Genomic DNA, 17,792 nt, shown 5'->3' on the forward strand with positions numbered 1-17,792 from the left:
GAACTTTTATCTCTACCTTTTCCTTAAATTAAAGCATTAAAAATTCATTCTTAATAGTTCTATCATATTTGAAGTTGTTGGATCTAGTCATTTGATTTTGTTATTGAAACCAAATTTCCTTTAAATCATAAGTGATGTGTTTTTTTTTAGTGTATTTTTATAGCCAATAAGCCAGTTAAAAACACAGTGCAATAGGTATTGTAATTATATCATCTATGACTCCTTGTTTTTGATGCATTGGTGTTTAAATTTTTGTTTATGATAGACAGACATTGTGTCTTGTCTGTAGAATAAAAATCATGTTAACAGACATGGTCAATAATGAAAGTAGTTATTTTATACGCCCACGTGAAATTGGGGCGTATATTGTTGTCACCCATGTGCGATTGTCCGTCCACAATTGCTCGTAAACACTCAACAAGGCACAATTCTCGACTGATTTTGACGAAACTTGGTATGGTTGTAATCACCCAAAGATGACCCCTATTGAAAATCAGAAAAATCGTAAAATATTTAGTATGAGTTATTGCCCTTGTTCTTGAAGCGCACGTAAACACTCTAGAAGGCGCAATTCTTGATGGATATTGATGAAACTTGGTGTGAATGTTTTCATTCAAGGATGAACCAAATTTTAAATCCAGAATGGCCCAATTCTTGACAGATTTTGATGAAACTTGGTAATACTATTCAGTATTGCCTCAAAAAATTCATTCGTGTATGACTGAAGGTTGAATATTTCATACTGGTAATTGTTACTGTACTGCTAAATATTTTTATTTAAAATCAAAGTTGCCAGTGGGCGTATATTACCTTGCCTAGCAAGCTATCTTTTAGAAAAATGAATGGCATAAGTTACAGTAGGAATTTATCTTACAGTATAAGGCATAAATGAATTACTACTGAAATATCTAAAACTTATGCCATACCTTTTTTATTTAACTACATTTATACTACTTCATTGAATTTGTGGTTGATGGCTCTCTTGCTTTTGATGGGATGAAGTGTCTGAAAAAGCCAGGAAAATTTCCTGATGTAACAGCTGGTGTTTTGTAATGAAGTGTACGACCACATGAATCCGCTATTGACTCCTCGACTCTTACCTTTCCACTACTTAATTGGTAGCATGCTTGGATGACCATTTCACCTTTCACTATATATTGTATTCAGTATGTATACAAACAATATTATGTACCAGTGCCATATATTTTGCAATTAAATTTTGTCATCAAAAGGGTCTATTTTTTTATTTGTATTGAAACAGCAAATTTCAACAAAGAACAGGACAGAAAAATTTGCAATTTCAAAACTTTTGAAGATAATCGAAATTGATTTTCTTTGAATTTTACCCATGAATATTAAGATACCCACATTGAAATAAAGTTTGATGGATAACTAAAACTAAATGATTTGACCAACAAGACAATATGTTGTATAAAAGTGAATATATTTATTATGATTATAAATATAATTAACATTAACTGTTCTAGTATAAAATAATATCAACATTTAAAGCAGAATGTATTAATTGTAATATAGAGAAGAATTATCATGGTTCAACAGTATTAATATATTGTGGGGTACCAGATGTTACGGCATATTACATGCACAATTATAAATAAGACAACCTTATAGATATATACTTCTTGAATAAATACTTTCAATGTTTCATTGCAGTTTTCACACTGGCTCAATCAGCTAAAGATCAAGGGTTCTATTCTGGATGGGACAAAAAGCTGATGTCCTGTGTGCTACTGACTGCATTGAGGATCACTTGACGGTTTGAAATCACAAAAGAGTAGGCTTATGTAGCTGTCTTGACAAAATTTTCCTCACTACACAGCATGACATTGTCCGTCGTCAATAGGCAAAGATTTCAGAAAAGTAGGAGGTGAAACTCTTACTTCATTATCTGGATATGCAGTCATTGGTCTGATGTAAATTATACTTATTCACAATTCCCTTGTCAAATAATAACCATGATAAAACTTCTATTTATGGAGCAGTGTAATTTAATAGAACAAAAAATGAACAAAAGAACTCACAATGATTAGGAAAGTATTAAAAATAATATTGTGACTTCTATTAAAATAGCACTGAGATCAGAGATTCAAATTTCTGAGAATCTTAAGTTTTTGCCAGTTTAATAAGAATCTTAAATATTTAATTACTACACTTTGGTCTTCGATGCATTTCTTTCAACAAATATTTTGTGAATTTGCCACATAATCGTTATGGAAAATGTCTATATTTATTTCAGAATTTTGAAGTAGCAGGAATTATTTCTGTATGAAGACATTAATAAAAGCTCTTGTGGTCAGTTTGTACATGTGTGCCTAACTGTATGATCAGACATTAAACTTTGATAATGTCATGGACTGGACTTAATATATATCAAATCAAGAGTAAAAACTAAAATATACTCTAATAAATACTGGTACAACGATTGTTAGTGTAAGTTGTGTTAAATATATAGTTATATATTATTATGCCTAAATATATTATGCAGTATACAAATTCAAATATGAAGTTTGTCACTGATGCTTTAAAGATTTATTGCATGTAAATTATTTTCTATGCAGTAACATCTTTAAAACGTTATAAACTGTGTTAAAAAAAACACAAAATTGACAAGATATAAAAGTGGGCTAAATGAATGAAATATGTATTCAATGACACGATAGACAGTTTTAAACTTAACAGAGTTTGTATTTACTACTTTAATTGAAAACTGATACCATTTTATGAATTACATTGAAAAGTAACCTTCAATTCTGTGACAGTCATCTTGTCATTCAAATGTGTGCAGATCTGTAATCTAAACTAACTATACATACATATAACTATTAAACTAAGCTTGGTTTCTTTTGATAAAAACAAATTTGATTCTATCCATGTATTTGATGATAAATATCAAATTTCCTAATATTGATTTCATCCAAAAAAGTTTGTAAGACAATGCAAAGCACCGTGATATAAATTTTTACAATTGTATTACAAAATATAGCAATAAGAATACATTCTATATTCACATTACACAAGTCTTCAAGGGTTTCAAGATGTAATTGTTCATTAAATGAAAGATGAACTCCTACATTCCACTAACAGTATGAGCTCTGAGAAATTAAGTCCTTGATTTGTATAGCGAATTTCAATTAAAGAGTTCCACATATTATTTACATGAAACAAAGATATCATCATCAATTGAATGTTAATTTCTTTGATGTACATATTTTCTGCAAAACTCTACTACTTAACTGTCTGTCACTTCATATTCCAACCTTAATACAGTTTTAACTCTTATAGAAGGATTCATGGTTAACACATCCCCACAGTACCAAGCTTTTCGTGGCTAGAAAGATTACCAACTCCAATAACACTTCACAAATATAAATGGTTGGTTGAGATTAAATCCTACATCGATATAACAGGTAGACACACTTTTCCAGTAAATAATTCAGATAAAATTGTAAAAAAAATGGCAAGTATAAAAAGTACGTAGGATGAGCCTACTTGTGTGTGGTTTGGTAGTTTGTATGGTCGGCCACCGATTTCATCAATATCAAATCCTATAGGAAACACTATAGCAGCCATGCAGAACAATGTCACTGAAAAAGAATCATTATCAAATAAATTTGTATAAAAATGAGGGTTGAATGTGAAGAATCATTAGTTCAATAAGATCTAACAACTTTCATTTCATAGAATTAAGACAAAATAATTAAGTATCAATGATGAAATAGTATTGGCTTCAAGTACAAATGATTGTTGATATAGAAAAGTTTTTGGCTTAGAAAAACATAACTGCTTCAACAAATGTACTTACTCCCAACAAATGCAATCCATCGTGCATATTTAGTAGCCTCTCTTTTCCAATGAGAAGCAAATAAAAGTAGACAGGTTAAGGTTATACACAGAATACCAGTTAATATACATATAAAGGTAAACATCCATTCTTTGGATAGCGTAGGAAATACACAGATTTCAGTACGACCATGGATTATCTGGCACTGACTTGTTAATCCTAATCTCATATGACCTGAAAGTGAAAAATACAATTATGTCTCATTAGCAAATTTGGCTGGGCAGCAATATTTTAATTTTTATTTTGTGTTCGTGCATTTTAACTATATACAACCCATATAAATATTTGTATTGCTCTATACAACCCATATAAATATTTGTATTGCTCTGTGACACATAAATAAACTACTACTACTACTACAAAGTTTGAATATCTCATTGATTCTGTTGGCCTCATACAGTTTTCTCCTTCTTGTTTTAAGTAGGTTGAATGATAGGTTCCAAAAAAATATTATTATCAGCCTCACTGATGTTTGAAGAAAAGTTGAAATTGTTAGGATTATTTCAACTTGATTATACAAAAAGTTGTCAACCCTTAATTGTAACAGCAACTATGTTGGATCCAAATTGCACCAATATTAGCTGCAATTTGAAACTAGTTTGAGAAATAGATCCACGCACCTGCTACATTGGTATTTATCCAGTCTGGGTTAGCTAGACTGCCAATAGCAAAAATATCTGCTGCTAAAAACAGCACACCAGACAATGCAACCAATTTATCCATTGTTCATTGATTCAATCTATCTAGACCCGAAGTTCAAGCTGAACAAGTTGAGATTCCAATGGTCTGTTGTCTGGCAGTCACTTCACAAGTCTTCTTCATGCAGTTTCAGACAGAGAAAAGAATGACAAGCTTCAAGAATTTTCAGGCAATATACTCCTCTTCTTGAACATTTCACCCTCACGTAACCATTACTTTAAATTTAAACAGCAAGAAGCGTCATTGAAGATGAACAAATTGGTCCCATCTCTTTCTTTTGTTATTATGGAATTTTCAGAAATTGAAGTGATCAGTCTCCATATTGACTTTCTGATCAACCTTTGACCTCTGAACTCGACACGGGAAGTAAACTGTGTAGCTGAGATTATCCAGAAAAGTAGGCGTGGCTTCATCATTAATTTGATCATCCAGTTTGTTTACATCTTCATGAAAATCAATATCATTCATTATCTCGACTGGGCAGATTCTGTTATGTTTTAATTTACCAAATGATTAGGTTGAAATACCAACAGGTTGTAGAACGACAGCCGGATTTAATGTCGTAAAACGTGAAGAATGACTGATCAAGGACATCCTGCTTCATTGCATTTGATAACTGGGTCAAAACACATGCCATACATTGTGAAATGTTTGAGTGAAAATTTGAAAAGAAATCCTACCATAATCAAATCCATCAAGATGGCAGATTGGGGAGGATTGTCCAATCTGTTGTCTTATTCTAACTTAGTCCATGCTATTTCCGGAGCTGCTGTAAGTATAATTAAAACCATTACTGTAACTTTTGAGACTAGAAGGGTTTGATTTCTCAGTCATATGCTCATCCATCCTGGTATGATAACAACTAAAAGTTCCTACTCTCTGGCCACATCAAGCTCTAAATCACATTGGCTATCATTTTTGTATGAATTGAAATATTAATCTCCAAATATTGCTGAGAGTCTTAGATAGTTTTTGGGTTGATGAAAATGCCAACCATTGAAAACAACATTATTTGAAACTATTATTTTACAGAGGGAGATTTTTAGTTCAAAATGTCTCATTTTCACATGAAATTTCTTGGAGAGAAGTGTGTTCATTTCAAGTGCAAAATTTTCAAAACTTATATATTCATGGACCCAAAGGCATTCTAAGCCAATTGGTATGCACTTGAAAATCATAATTTGAATATTTGTGACACAGGAGAAAAAATTCAATTTGAACTCAATGTGGCCACAGAGTAGACCTGGGTGATTTTGAGATGAATAAAATCACTGGCCTCATCTTTTATAGGTTGCAATTTATTTCGATTTCGAATATGCTCATATTTTCAGGGAAGTGTTGTTGCTATGACAGTATTTTTTCCATTAGACACTGCTAGAACCAGATTACAAAGTGAGTATACTGTTCCTAATTTTATAATCACTGCTGTGTGTCACTAGCATTTTGACCACACAGTTAACAGTGTTTGCTTTATTTAAGTGGTAAATAATCTTGCAGTGTATAGCTTAATCTAACACTAGACCATTTATCAAGATCACCTTATACTTTGACAAATTAAAGTAATTCAGATAACAGCAAACAATTTGGTAAGCCAAAAGAATTTTTTGTGTTACCTATACTCTTATAGTTCAACCATAGAACTATACTCTTATAGTTCTATGGTTAAAGTATAAGAGTATAGTTCTATGGTTGAACAATAAGAGTATAGTTCTATGGTTGAACAATAAGAGTATAGTTCTATGGTTGAACTAAAAGAGTATAGGTTGAACTCTAAGAGTATAGTTCTATCTTGTCAGCTAGTGTGCCGCTGTCCAATGATCTTGATCATTTGTTGTGATCAACTAATAGAATTCAGGGTATATATATCACATGCTCACTTACACACTCAAGTAACTCCCATTCAGATTATTTTATACCGTCAAAGAATCCTAAAACGTTTTTCGTCAAAAGTTCAGTCGTTGCATGAGCAGTCATGAGTGTTGTAATGATCTTAGTTGACGTTTTAGACATATTTTGTAAATGTTTAATAGATTAAAACTCAAAACATATTCAAGTAGTAATCATGTGTTGTAAATTATTTCAGGATGGCTTTATATCGTGGATTATTTCCAGTTGTCTCAGCTTTATGTTGTTCAAATTTTGTGTATTTTTATATGTTTAATGGTTTAAAATCAGTGATGGCAACCCCTAATGGTGAAATTAATTCTATCAAAGATTTATCTTTAGGTTTTATAGCAGGTAAATATATTAATTTAAATTATCAAAATGCTGTACATTAAACCTCAATTTAGTGATTGTTGTAGTAAATAATTTACCTTCAAACCATATCCCATCATTAAACCTCAATTTAGTGATTGTTGTAGTAAATAATTTACCTTCAAACCATGTCCCATCATTAAACCTCAATTTAGTGATTGTTGTAGTAAATAATTTACCTTCAAACCATGTCCCATCATTAAACCTCAATTTAAAGATTGTTGTAGTAAATTATTTACCTTCAAAACCATGTCCCATCATTATACCTCAATTTAGTGATTGTTGTAGTAAATAATTTACCTTCAAACCATGTCCCATCATTAAACCTCAATTTAGTGATTGTTGTAGTAAATAATTTACCTTCAAACCATGTCCCATCATTAAACCTCAATTTAGTGATTGTTGTAGTGAATAATTTACCTTCAAACCATGTCCCATCATTAAACCTCAATTTAGTGATTGTTGTAGTAAATAATTTACCTTCAAAACCATGTCCCATCATTATACCTTAATTTAGTGATTGTTGTAGTAAATAATTTACCTTCAAACCATGTCCCATCATGTTACCTCAATTTAGTGATTGTTGTAGTAAATAATTTACCTTCAAACCATGTCCCATCATTATACTTCAATTTTGTAGTAAATAATCAAATTACAAAATGTCCTAATAAGAAATATCTTTATTGCAGGTGTAATCAATGTATTGGTAACCACACCACTATGGGTAGTTAATACTAGACTGAAGTTACAGGGTGTTAAATTTCATACTAAACATTATACTGAAAATGATCATAAAAAAATGAAATATAATGGCATTATAGGTAGGTAGTAAATTCATTAAGTCTATTGATTCATATCCTTAAGGTTAACCCAAATATAGATACTGCATTAGGTTAAAACTTTCAGTGATCGTAGGAAGATGGGAAAGATTTTACATAGATTTTGTCGACCTAACAAACCAGCAAATGTGTCATTTGAGTTGTACATGTCTTTATGGTAAAACATCAGTATGGATTGGTTTTGTATTAATGAGGTGGCGCTGTAGTGATCTAGGACATCTCAGTAGCGACTGTTATATAGACTTATGTTCTCTTATCTATATTTTTACTTTTCTGGGCATAGAATGATGTCAAATTTGAGCGAACCAAATAGCAAATCTAAATCTTTAACTAAAGAAGACAAACAATTTATGGATTCTAATAGGAGCTAGTAAAGTTGCCAAGGTAGCAATTTTGACTTTTTAGACTTGCAAATGCACTACAAGTACTATTACTACTGCAGCAGATGTGTGTCCTATTTCACTAGCGCGCCACCTAGGGTCTAACTCAATGGTACCGGTACCTCATTGTTATGAAGGGAAGACATAGGCCTATATTATCATTAATTCATCATAGCAATGATTTACAGCAGTAACATATTGATAAAGATGTGTATGTAAATTAGAGATTTGAATTTCAGATTGTTTAAGAAAGATTATAAATTATGAAGGTATTTCTACATTGTGGAATGGTACTATGCCATCCATAATCTTAGCGTCCAACCCAGCAATACAATTCATGGTTTATGATGCCATTAAAATATATTTTCAAAGACTTTTCAAAACAGCTGTAAGTATTTAATTATAATATATATGTGGCGTTGTTAATGCGTAAGACTATCAGGACCACAAAACCCAAACACATTAGAACAGCGTTCACACAGAGTTTATTAAAACCAAAATATCATAAAACCATAAACAAGTGGACAATGCTGAATCTAACAAGATATGATAGGATATTTGACGATTAACTGAAAAGATACAAAATTACAATAACAAGTAACTATTCATATAATTTGGGCAAGAGAGAGACTCTTTTAAATACTACAGAATGTAAACAAAGCTATTCGAGAAATTGTACTTTCACTTTCCATATAAGGCAATCGACAGTGCGCGCTAATCATGCATGACGACTCATTGACGATGGAAAGATTTCAGACCCAAACTTTACATATTACAGGACAAATACAAAATGACAGGGAGGTTAGGACCGCTACAAATGTTCTACGATATACATTAAATAAGATAACATAAAAAAATACCAAATTGTCAACCACTAATCTCCACAAATAACAGAAATGAGTTAGAACGATAAAGACTTGACCAGAATGTCAGCCATGCTCTTTGAGAAGGAAGCTATTACGTCACGTTGACCAGTTCGTGTTACTATCTGTTAAGGGTCCGTTGTAGTGCTCTACAATATACGTATTTAATTTTTGGCACATGGGCTTAGTGAATTTATGTTGCACAAATACATAAATTATGCATTAATCAGTATATTAATATTTTTTTTAAAAAATAAATTCTGACTGTCAGTGTTAGCTTTGACAAATATTTTCACCTAAAAGTGTTCACAATTTTTTATGTGCAATATTTTCTTTTTAGGAATTAAGTGGCTTTTTATATTTTTTGATTGGTGCGATAGCTAAAACAATAGCTACTGTTATAACATATCCTATACAAGTTATACAGTCTAGATTACGGGTGAGTATATTATACTTTATATTTAGTGCTATAGGTAAAACAATAGCTATTATTATATCATATCCTATACAAGTTATACAGTCTTAATTACCGGTGAGTATATTATACTTTATTATTGGTGCGATATCTAAAACAATAGCTATTATTATAACATATCCTATACAAGTTATACAGTCTAGATTACGGGTGAGTATATTATACTTTATATTTAGTGCTATAGGTAAAACAATAGCTATTATTATAACATATCCTATACAAGTTATACAGTCTTAATTACCGGTGAGTATATTATACTTTATTATTGATGAGATAGCTAAAACAATAGCTACTGTTATAACATATCCTATACAAGTTATACAGTCTAGATTACCGGTGAGTATATTATACTTTATTATTGGTGCTATAGGTAAAACAATAGCTATTATTATAACATATCCTATACAAGTTATACAGTCTAGATTACGGGTGAGTATATTATACTTTATATTTAGTGCTATAGGTAAAACAATAGCTATTATTATAACATATCCTATACAAGTTATATAGTATAGATTACGGGTGATTATATTATACTTTATATTTAGTGCTATAGGTAAAACAATAGCTATTATTATAACATATCCTATACAAGTTATACAGTCTAGATTACGGGTGAGTATATTATAATTCATTTATTTGAGAAATTACTGACCTTTTTTGTTCACGACTTCTAAATTTATTGTATTTTAGGCTGGCTATTCTAAAGAAGAAAAATCACACAGTATTTTACATCATCTCCTATATTTAATCAAGTAAGTTATATTATTATTTCAGTATTATGAAGCAGATTCATCTCTAAGCAGGCTGTAGTCAAAATGGCAAGAGACTGACCATGTGACCATTTGCTCGCGATTAGCAGATGATGCTATTGCCATGTATATTTTATTCATTATGCTTAAATTCCTAAAACAAAGTGACATCTGAGGTGAATCTTGAATTCACAAATCATAGGGACTGACAACTCGTGAAAATGTAACTTGATCTGATTAATCTTGATTAGAAAACCAAATGCTCTGTAGATGTAAATTATTGATACCCTATTACAAGGTTGTAAATTTTGTGATGAATATATATTTCTCTTCTTTTAGAAAGAATGGGGTACAATCACTTTATAAAGGAATGGAAGCTAAGTTATTACAGACTGTTTTAACAGCAGCTCTTATGTTTTTAACCTACGAAAAAATAGCAGCATTTATATTCAGATTTATGGGAATGAAACCAGTGATTTCAAAGAGATAATCAATACATATAGTGCTGTGTTTTAAATAGTGTTCAATCTTCCAAATTTTAAATGACAAGTGTTCATTATGTTATTATTATCAATGGAAATAAAAAACTTTTCAAATTACACAAGAGTTCCTGATGTTTCAAACAGGGACATAATGGAGGGACATTAAAAGAGAATCATTTAAAATTAGCCTGACAAATCTGGTCCTAATGAATGGTTCCATGGAAGTGAGATTCAGATATTGTCACAGACTGAACAGGTCACATTGCTCCGATCCATTTTTGACTTGGTGTGAATTTTCAAAACTAGCAATACAAAAATGGATCAAGGCATTTCTATATGATGTGACCTTTTCAGTCTGGCACTAAGCTATTAAACGATATTAAATCTGTTTATCAGAAACGGGTAGAGCCAGATTTGTTATGCTTCCGCAACTGTCAGTCAAGTCTTTGCAGTAAAGCCAAGATATAAGTCAAGAGGTGTTGCAAGTTTTTGGAAATATCCAAGTAAGTTTGAGCTTATGTGGGAAACTGACAGCTTTGATTTTTATACGCCCACATGAAATAGGGGGCGTGTATTGTCGTCACCTATGTCCGTTCGTCCACAATAGAAGGCACAATTCTTGACTGATTTTTTATGAAACTTTTTATAATTGTTTGTAATCACTCAAGGTGAACACTATTGAAAATCAGAAAAATCAAAAAATATTTTGTATGAGTTATAGCCCTTGTTCTTGAAATGCTTGTAAACATTCTGGAAGACGCAATTCTTGACGGATTATGACGAAACTTGGTGTGTGGGTTTGTAATCACCCAAGGATTAACCCTATATTAGATTTTTAGCTTTTAACCACTCTAGAAAGTTTAACTTTTGACAGATTTTAATGAACTTTGGTGTGAATGTTTGTTATAACTCAAGAATGTACCCTTTTGAAAATCAAAAATCTGTTCAGTATTTAGTTCATTGCCCTTATTCTTGAAAACTCGTTCAAGTTTTAGCTCATAAATACTCCAGAAGGCACAATTCTTGACAGAATAAAACGAATCTTGCTGTGAGTGTTTGTTATCACCCAAGAATGAACCCTATTGAAAATCATAAGAGTTAAAATTCTCGAAAATGCTTCAAATTTCTAGTTTGTAAACACTTTAGAAGGCACAAATTTGGACATATTTAGTTGAATCTTGCTGTGAGTGTTTATTATCACCTAAGGATGAACCCTATTGAAAATCATAGGAATTGAAAAATATATATATTTAATAACTTAATTTATTAATTGTGTCACGAATCAGAAACTAAGTATAAGATAGCTTGCCAGGCAAAGTAACATACGCCCACTACCAGCTGTCACAAATGATAAAAAAAGTCTGTAGTGGTTTAATACGTGAAACGATTCATCTGATTGTTACTAATTTCAAGCTTTACTGAGATTTCATACCTAGTTTCATCAAGATCGTATAAGAAATGTAGTCTCTATAAGCCAAATTAGACGCATTGAATTAATTCAAGGACAATAACTCAAACACCATTCATCCAATTATTACCATTTTTTATACGCCCACGTGGAAATGACTGCCTTGTAGTTTATTTCTTCCCCTGATGAAGTCAAAACTTTTTTGACAAAACGTTTGGTATTAAAGGATGGTATTTGATGTCAAGTTTTATTATTTATCACGTATACTGCCGTCGCCCCTGTCCATCGGTCCGTCAACATTTCTTGTGAACACAATAGAGACTACAGTTTTCACCTGATTTTAATGAAATTTGGTGTGATCATTTATATTGATGATATTTTGGTCAAGTTCGAATTTGACGATCTTTCGATGAACAGTTTTTTATTGCCCTTGACTTAGGAAAAACGCGTCAAAATTTGTTTGTGAACACAAGAGAGACTACAGTTTTCAACTGATATTAATGAAATTTCGTGTGATAATTTATATTGATGAGATCTTGGTCAAGTTCGAATTTGGCTATATTTCGATGAACGGTCTTTAAGTTATTGCCCTTAACTTAGGAAAAACGCTTCAAAATTCGTTTGTGAACACATTAGAGACTACAGTTTTCAATTGATTTTAATGAAACATAGTGTGATCATGTATATTCATGCGATAATTTGATGTATTTGGGTTATTGATATTGATTGTTAAAAATTTTGTGGAATTTCTCAGTATAAATAAATGGCAGTATATATATATCATTGAATTCAAACTATAAAAATGTCTTTAATATGAGAAAATACATACTATAGTCACTAAAGACTGTTTTATCATTTCTGACAGCTGCCAATGAGCGTATGTTACCTTGCCTGGCAAGCTATCTTTAACTTGAGATCTCATCAATTTCCGATTATTATCAATTTCAAACTTGACCGAGATCTCAACAATATATACATGCACATTATGTTTCATCAAAACCAGATTAAAATTTCAGCCTTAATCGTGCCTACAAGCCAAATTTGACCGGTTTTACTAAGTCAAGGGCATTAATTCTGAAACCATTCTTCCGATTATTATCAATTTCGAACTTGACTGAGATCTGAACAATATATATATACATACTGAGTTCATCAAGATCAGATCAAAAATTTTTTTTTACTAAGTTAAGGGCAATAACTCTGAAATCTTTCATCCAATTGTTACCAATTTCGAACTTGACTGAGGTCTCATCGTGCATACAAGAAATAAGGATGGACCGACGGACGGACAGACAGACAGGGCGATGGCAATGTGGGCCTATAAAAACATATTACATAGATATAACAATAAGATTTCCGATCAAGGTCGGCATATGTGACACTTACTGGTTAAAACATATTTACATATAAACATCTTTAGATAAAAATAATTAATAGTAGTTAATAAATAAAACCTATTCTCAACACACATAAATAGCATCAAATACATCATCTTTAAAACATGTGCTTATAATTAAAACAAAATGCACGATATCTATGTACAAATAAAACAAACCAATCAATACTGGAATTTTATTAAAGTTACAATTTTTTGTGGTGTTACATACATATTAGAAAGGAATAATGGATGGGCGCATAACTCATAATAAAAAGATAGCTTGCCAGGAAAGGTATTATACGCCCACAGGCAGCTTTTATTTTAAATAAAAATATTTGGCAGTACAGTAACAATTACCAGTATGAAATATTCAACCTTCAGTCGTACACTTCTTTTGAAGTTTTAGGGGAGATACTGTATGATATTACCAAGTTTCGTCAAAATCTTTCAAGAATTGGGCCTGCTAGAGTTTCCAGACTAAAACTTGAATGCATTTTCAAGAACAAGGGCAATAACTCATACTAAATATTTTTTGATTTTTTTTATTTTCGATAGGGATTATCCATGGGTGATAACAAACATATACACCAAGTTTCCTCAAATTTGTCAGTAATTGAACCTTCTACAGCATTTACAATCTAAAATTGAACACGTTTTATAGACAAGGGCAATAACTCATACTAATTATTTTTTTTATTTTCAATACGGTTCATCCTTGGGTGATAACAAATACTCACCCCATGTTTCATCAAAATCCGAGAATTTCAACAACAAAGGCAATAACTCATATTAAATATTTTTCAAATTTTCAATAGGGTTCATCCTTGGGTGATTACAATCAATCATACCAAGTTTCTTTAAAATTAGTTAAAAGTATTGTGCCTGCTAGAGTGTTTATGAGCAATTGTGGGCGGATGGACCGATGGATGGACATGGGTGACGACAATATACATGCCCCATTTCAGGGTACCTAGGGTAATGGTGCCAAGGTATCAGACTAACTTGGTAATACCCTGACATTGTGAAGATGGGTAATTGGAGGTTTTATAAAACAGAGAGATAGTGTGAAATAGGAACAGAATCTTGTATTGATTTGTGTACATGAGGGTCAAAGGTGAACTCTGTCTGGAAAGCTAATATCATCCAATCAATCATGTCAAATAATAGGGTACACATATCTGATTACCAAGGCCGACAATTAAAAGGACATTCCCTTTTTTTTAGGTCAAAACAATTTTATGAAAACTATACACCAAAATCTAGAGATATGTATCCTTTAACTTATTTGAAAGTTTTAACTAAAACTAGAACTGTGATGGCATGGCAATGGGACATTATCTCATGGATTTTAAACCTTTTGATACTTCCAGTCTGTTAGCCCCTCCAACTTTGGTGCTTTAAAGCCAGCAAATAGTGCACAAGAAAATGAAACTCTTGGGTATCTGGTAAATAAATCAAGTATATATTTACACTCGTTGTTGCGTTCAAGCAATAAAATATGCTCATCTGCCCCAAGCATAATAAAGAATTAGGAATTTTAGGTTGTAACATTGCAGTTAAGCAATGTTACGAAAGCACAGGCACAGGCATGTAGGCGTAACCTCTAGTGATAGAGCAATGTTTGTGAAGTTAGTTTAAAAGAATGATATAGAATATTTGAAATGCAAATCCATTATCTTCCGAATCTGAAATATATAAGAAGAATACTGGTTCCAACATGAACATTAATAACCATGGAAATCATGATAAACATTTTCACTGGTGAAACTGAGGAATTGTCCTATATTAAATGAAAAGGAAAATGCTTATTTCATTTAAAAAATATATATAATTTATTAAGTGAAAATAGTATACATGTATGATATTTTTGCGAGGAAACTCTTCAATTGTAAGTTATTATAAATAAGAAATATTAATTAAAGGAAATGTACTAAACCTATGGAAGGGGGGTGGGGGGTAATCTACCACGGACTAAGATATCATTTAGATTTTTATTACGGGTATAGGCGATAACTAAATCATTTGTAAAGACTGTTGGAAATTTTTCCTGCAATTCTTTGTAAAGACGGATAATTATTCGGGGAACTTGACTAGCTGTGTTGTTGAATTGAATAACACAAGGTATATTCTGGAAATCAACTTAGATGTTCATTCCTAAAGGATGCATGGCTTGTAATTTGTTTATCCAATAATTTTCGCGAATTTTCTTTGTATCAATGCCAGGTTGTTCGTATATCTGTTCAATGGGAATAATTTCAGGTCTGTTAATTGGTGATCGGGTTGATTGAAGTGTTTTGAAACGGTTATGTTAATTTTTTTTAAATCGATGTCAGACTTTTGATGATTAAAACGGACCCTTAACGAATTTTTTTGTCTCCCCAACGTATTGTTCGTCACATTTTGTGCAAGAAATGAGATAAATAATATTTTTGCTGTTGCAGTTGAGTTTTTCGTTTACTTGAAATATGGAATCTGTGCATCTATTTCAGAAAGAATTTGTTGGTAAAATGAAGGGACAGGTTTGACAGCGAGGGTTATTACAAGGATAAACTGAAGAATTTGGTATTGGCAAAAGAAACGAATTATTTTTAGCAGAGATTTCAGCAACTGTTGAGCTTTTAATTAGAATTAGGGTGAAGAGTTAAATTTTATATTCCTTTTAAACCCCATTATCGTTTTGCTTTGGCCTAACGTCTATTTCACGGTTAATTGTAAATGGCCTTATTAATTTGTATTGGCCTTAAAAATCACCCAAAATGAAACTTTTGCTATTTTTTAATGTTGGCAAAATTCTTATGTGCTAGCTCTGTGTAAGCGACACCAATTTCATAATGGCATAGATATACCCAAGGAAAATATTTATGACTTTGAAAACAGCCTACAGTTTGTGAACAAGTAATTAAAATTCTTAAATTTTGATAAAGTGTGAAACGCTTTGAATTCATTGAACCCAATAAAAACTTCATTGTAATTATTGCAATACAAAGTATTGGCAATTTAAGTTTATAACTTTGTGTCAATAATAGTGTCTATCCGTTTGGGCTCATTCTCCTCATAAGCAGATGCTTATTAACATATTGTACATTTAGATGTTATCTATAATCTTTAAAATGAAGGAATTCCAAATTTAGTTCAAAGAAATTGTACTTGATCAACGGTACTTGATCCGTACAAAGTAAGAAAACTAAAGGATCCATTCTTCTTAAATAGGAAATATCTCCAATGTGCATCGTCTGCCAACTTAGGTTTATAACAGACACTTTTCTGTATTAAGACATTTGTAGTTTGAGTTCTAATTAAGAAATCATTCCAATGTTTATATAACTTGCAAATTCACAGCTTTAAATGCAGGTATGATTCATATTTGAATGTAAATATTTGGCAATAAAAATAAATACATTTTATAAAGGTTAAAAAATTAAGTTATCTGATTAATGTGTTCTCTAGCTCACTGATTTGACACCAAGGTGTGGGAGTTCAAACCAACCAGTTATTAACAATTTCCTATCAAATTGATGTATTCCAATGCTGAAATCCACAGTACCTACTAGTGACCTAGGCCAGTGCTTCTATAAGAGAGTATCCTTATAAAACCTTATACCAATATTCTATAACTATAATATAATACTCAATCAATCATTTTGACCCTTTAGGACTTTGTTAGATAAAACCATAAAAATTTTATTTATTTTTTTTAAATTTATCCACATTGAATGATTTGAATTTTTATACCAAACCATTCATGTCACATATCGTTAAAGAGAGAATTCCGAATGCATTCTAATAATGTAAACCACAAATTTAGTCGGAGTTAAAATATTTTGATTTTTTTTTCAAAATATTTTTATGCATTATTGCCATATATCATTACAAAAAGAATTTTAATAATCTGAAAAACTTGAGTCATTAGAGATTGTGTAGTCGTCCAAAGTTGCAAAAATGTCAGATTTCGGTGGTCTATAAATCCGGAAATTCGTGTTTTTCATCCATTATCAAGGTTTTCTATAGATATCAAGGACAATCAATACTGAAAAATTGAAAAAAGGTCATTTACGGTCACAAGATATAGACGACTTTTATATCTTCAAAAAATTCAAACAGGCATAAAAAATTTAAAATTGAAATTCAAAATTCTGTTCCCAACGAGTTTCATATAAAGTAACAGGAGTTTTGATAGACACCAAAATAATACAAATTAGATAATAAATGGCAATTTTAATCAAATTTTAGCAAAAATGTGCTACTCTCATGTAACGGTGCATGCATCACATACGGTTTGAATATTTCTTCTTAGGTGATTCAAATTTATTATAATAGATAATATGTACAGCTTTTGTCTACATTTGTGAATTACACCGGAAGAAGGGTCACTCAGGTGATTTTCAGAATTCGGAAATA

At 31.3% G+C, this 17,792-nt stretch overlaps 2 protein-coding genes across 2 annotated transcripts; one reads left to right on the forward strand and one right to left on the reverse strand.

Moving 5' to 3' along the window:
* Positions 1–3,301: 3,301 nt before the first annotated feature.
* LOTGIDRAFT_210517 (hypothetical protein) lies at positions 3,302–4,880 on the reverse strand. The gene is made up of 3 exons (XM_009063845.1): positions 4,483–4,880; positions 3,824–4,036; positions 3,302–3,605 (listed from the first exon to the last, which is right to left on the reverse strand). The coding sequence occupies exons 1-3, from the start codon at positions 4,583–4,585 to the stop codon at positions 3,412–3,414; spliced, it is 510 nt and encodes a 169-aa protein (XP_009062093.1). The 5' UTR covers positions 4,586–4,880; the 3' UTR covers positions 3,302–3,411.
* A 152-nt stretch (positions 4,881–5,032) lies between these two features.
* LOTGIDRAFT_183558 (hypothetical protein) lies at positions 5,033–10,724 on the forward strand. Its single transcript, XM_009063846.1, has 8 exons — positions 5,033–5,332; positions 5,893–5,957; positions 6,645–6,799; positions 7,507–7,638; positions 8,276–8,424; positions 9,240–9,338; positions 10,068–10,129; positions 10,466–10,724. The coding sequence occupies exons 1-8, from the start codon at positions 5,138–5,140 to the stop codon at positions 10,614–10,616; spliced, it is 1,008 nt and encodes a 335-aa protein (XP_009062094.1). The 5' UTR covers positions 5,033–5,137; the 3' UTR covers positions 10,617–10,724.
* Positions 10,725–17,792: the final 7,068 nt, after the last annotated feature.

The sequence above is a fragment of the Lottia gigantea genome (assembly GCF_000327385.1).
Source record: "Lottia gigantea unplaced genomic scaffold LOTGIsca_6, whole genome shotgun sequence".
NCBI lineage: Eukaryota > Metazoa > Mollusca > Gastropoda > Lottiidae > Lottia > Lottia gigantea.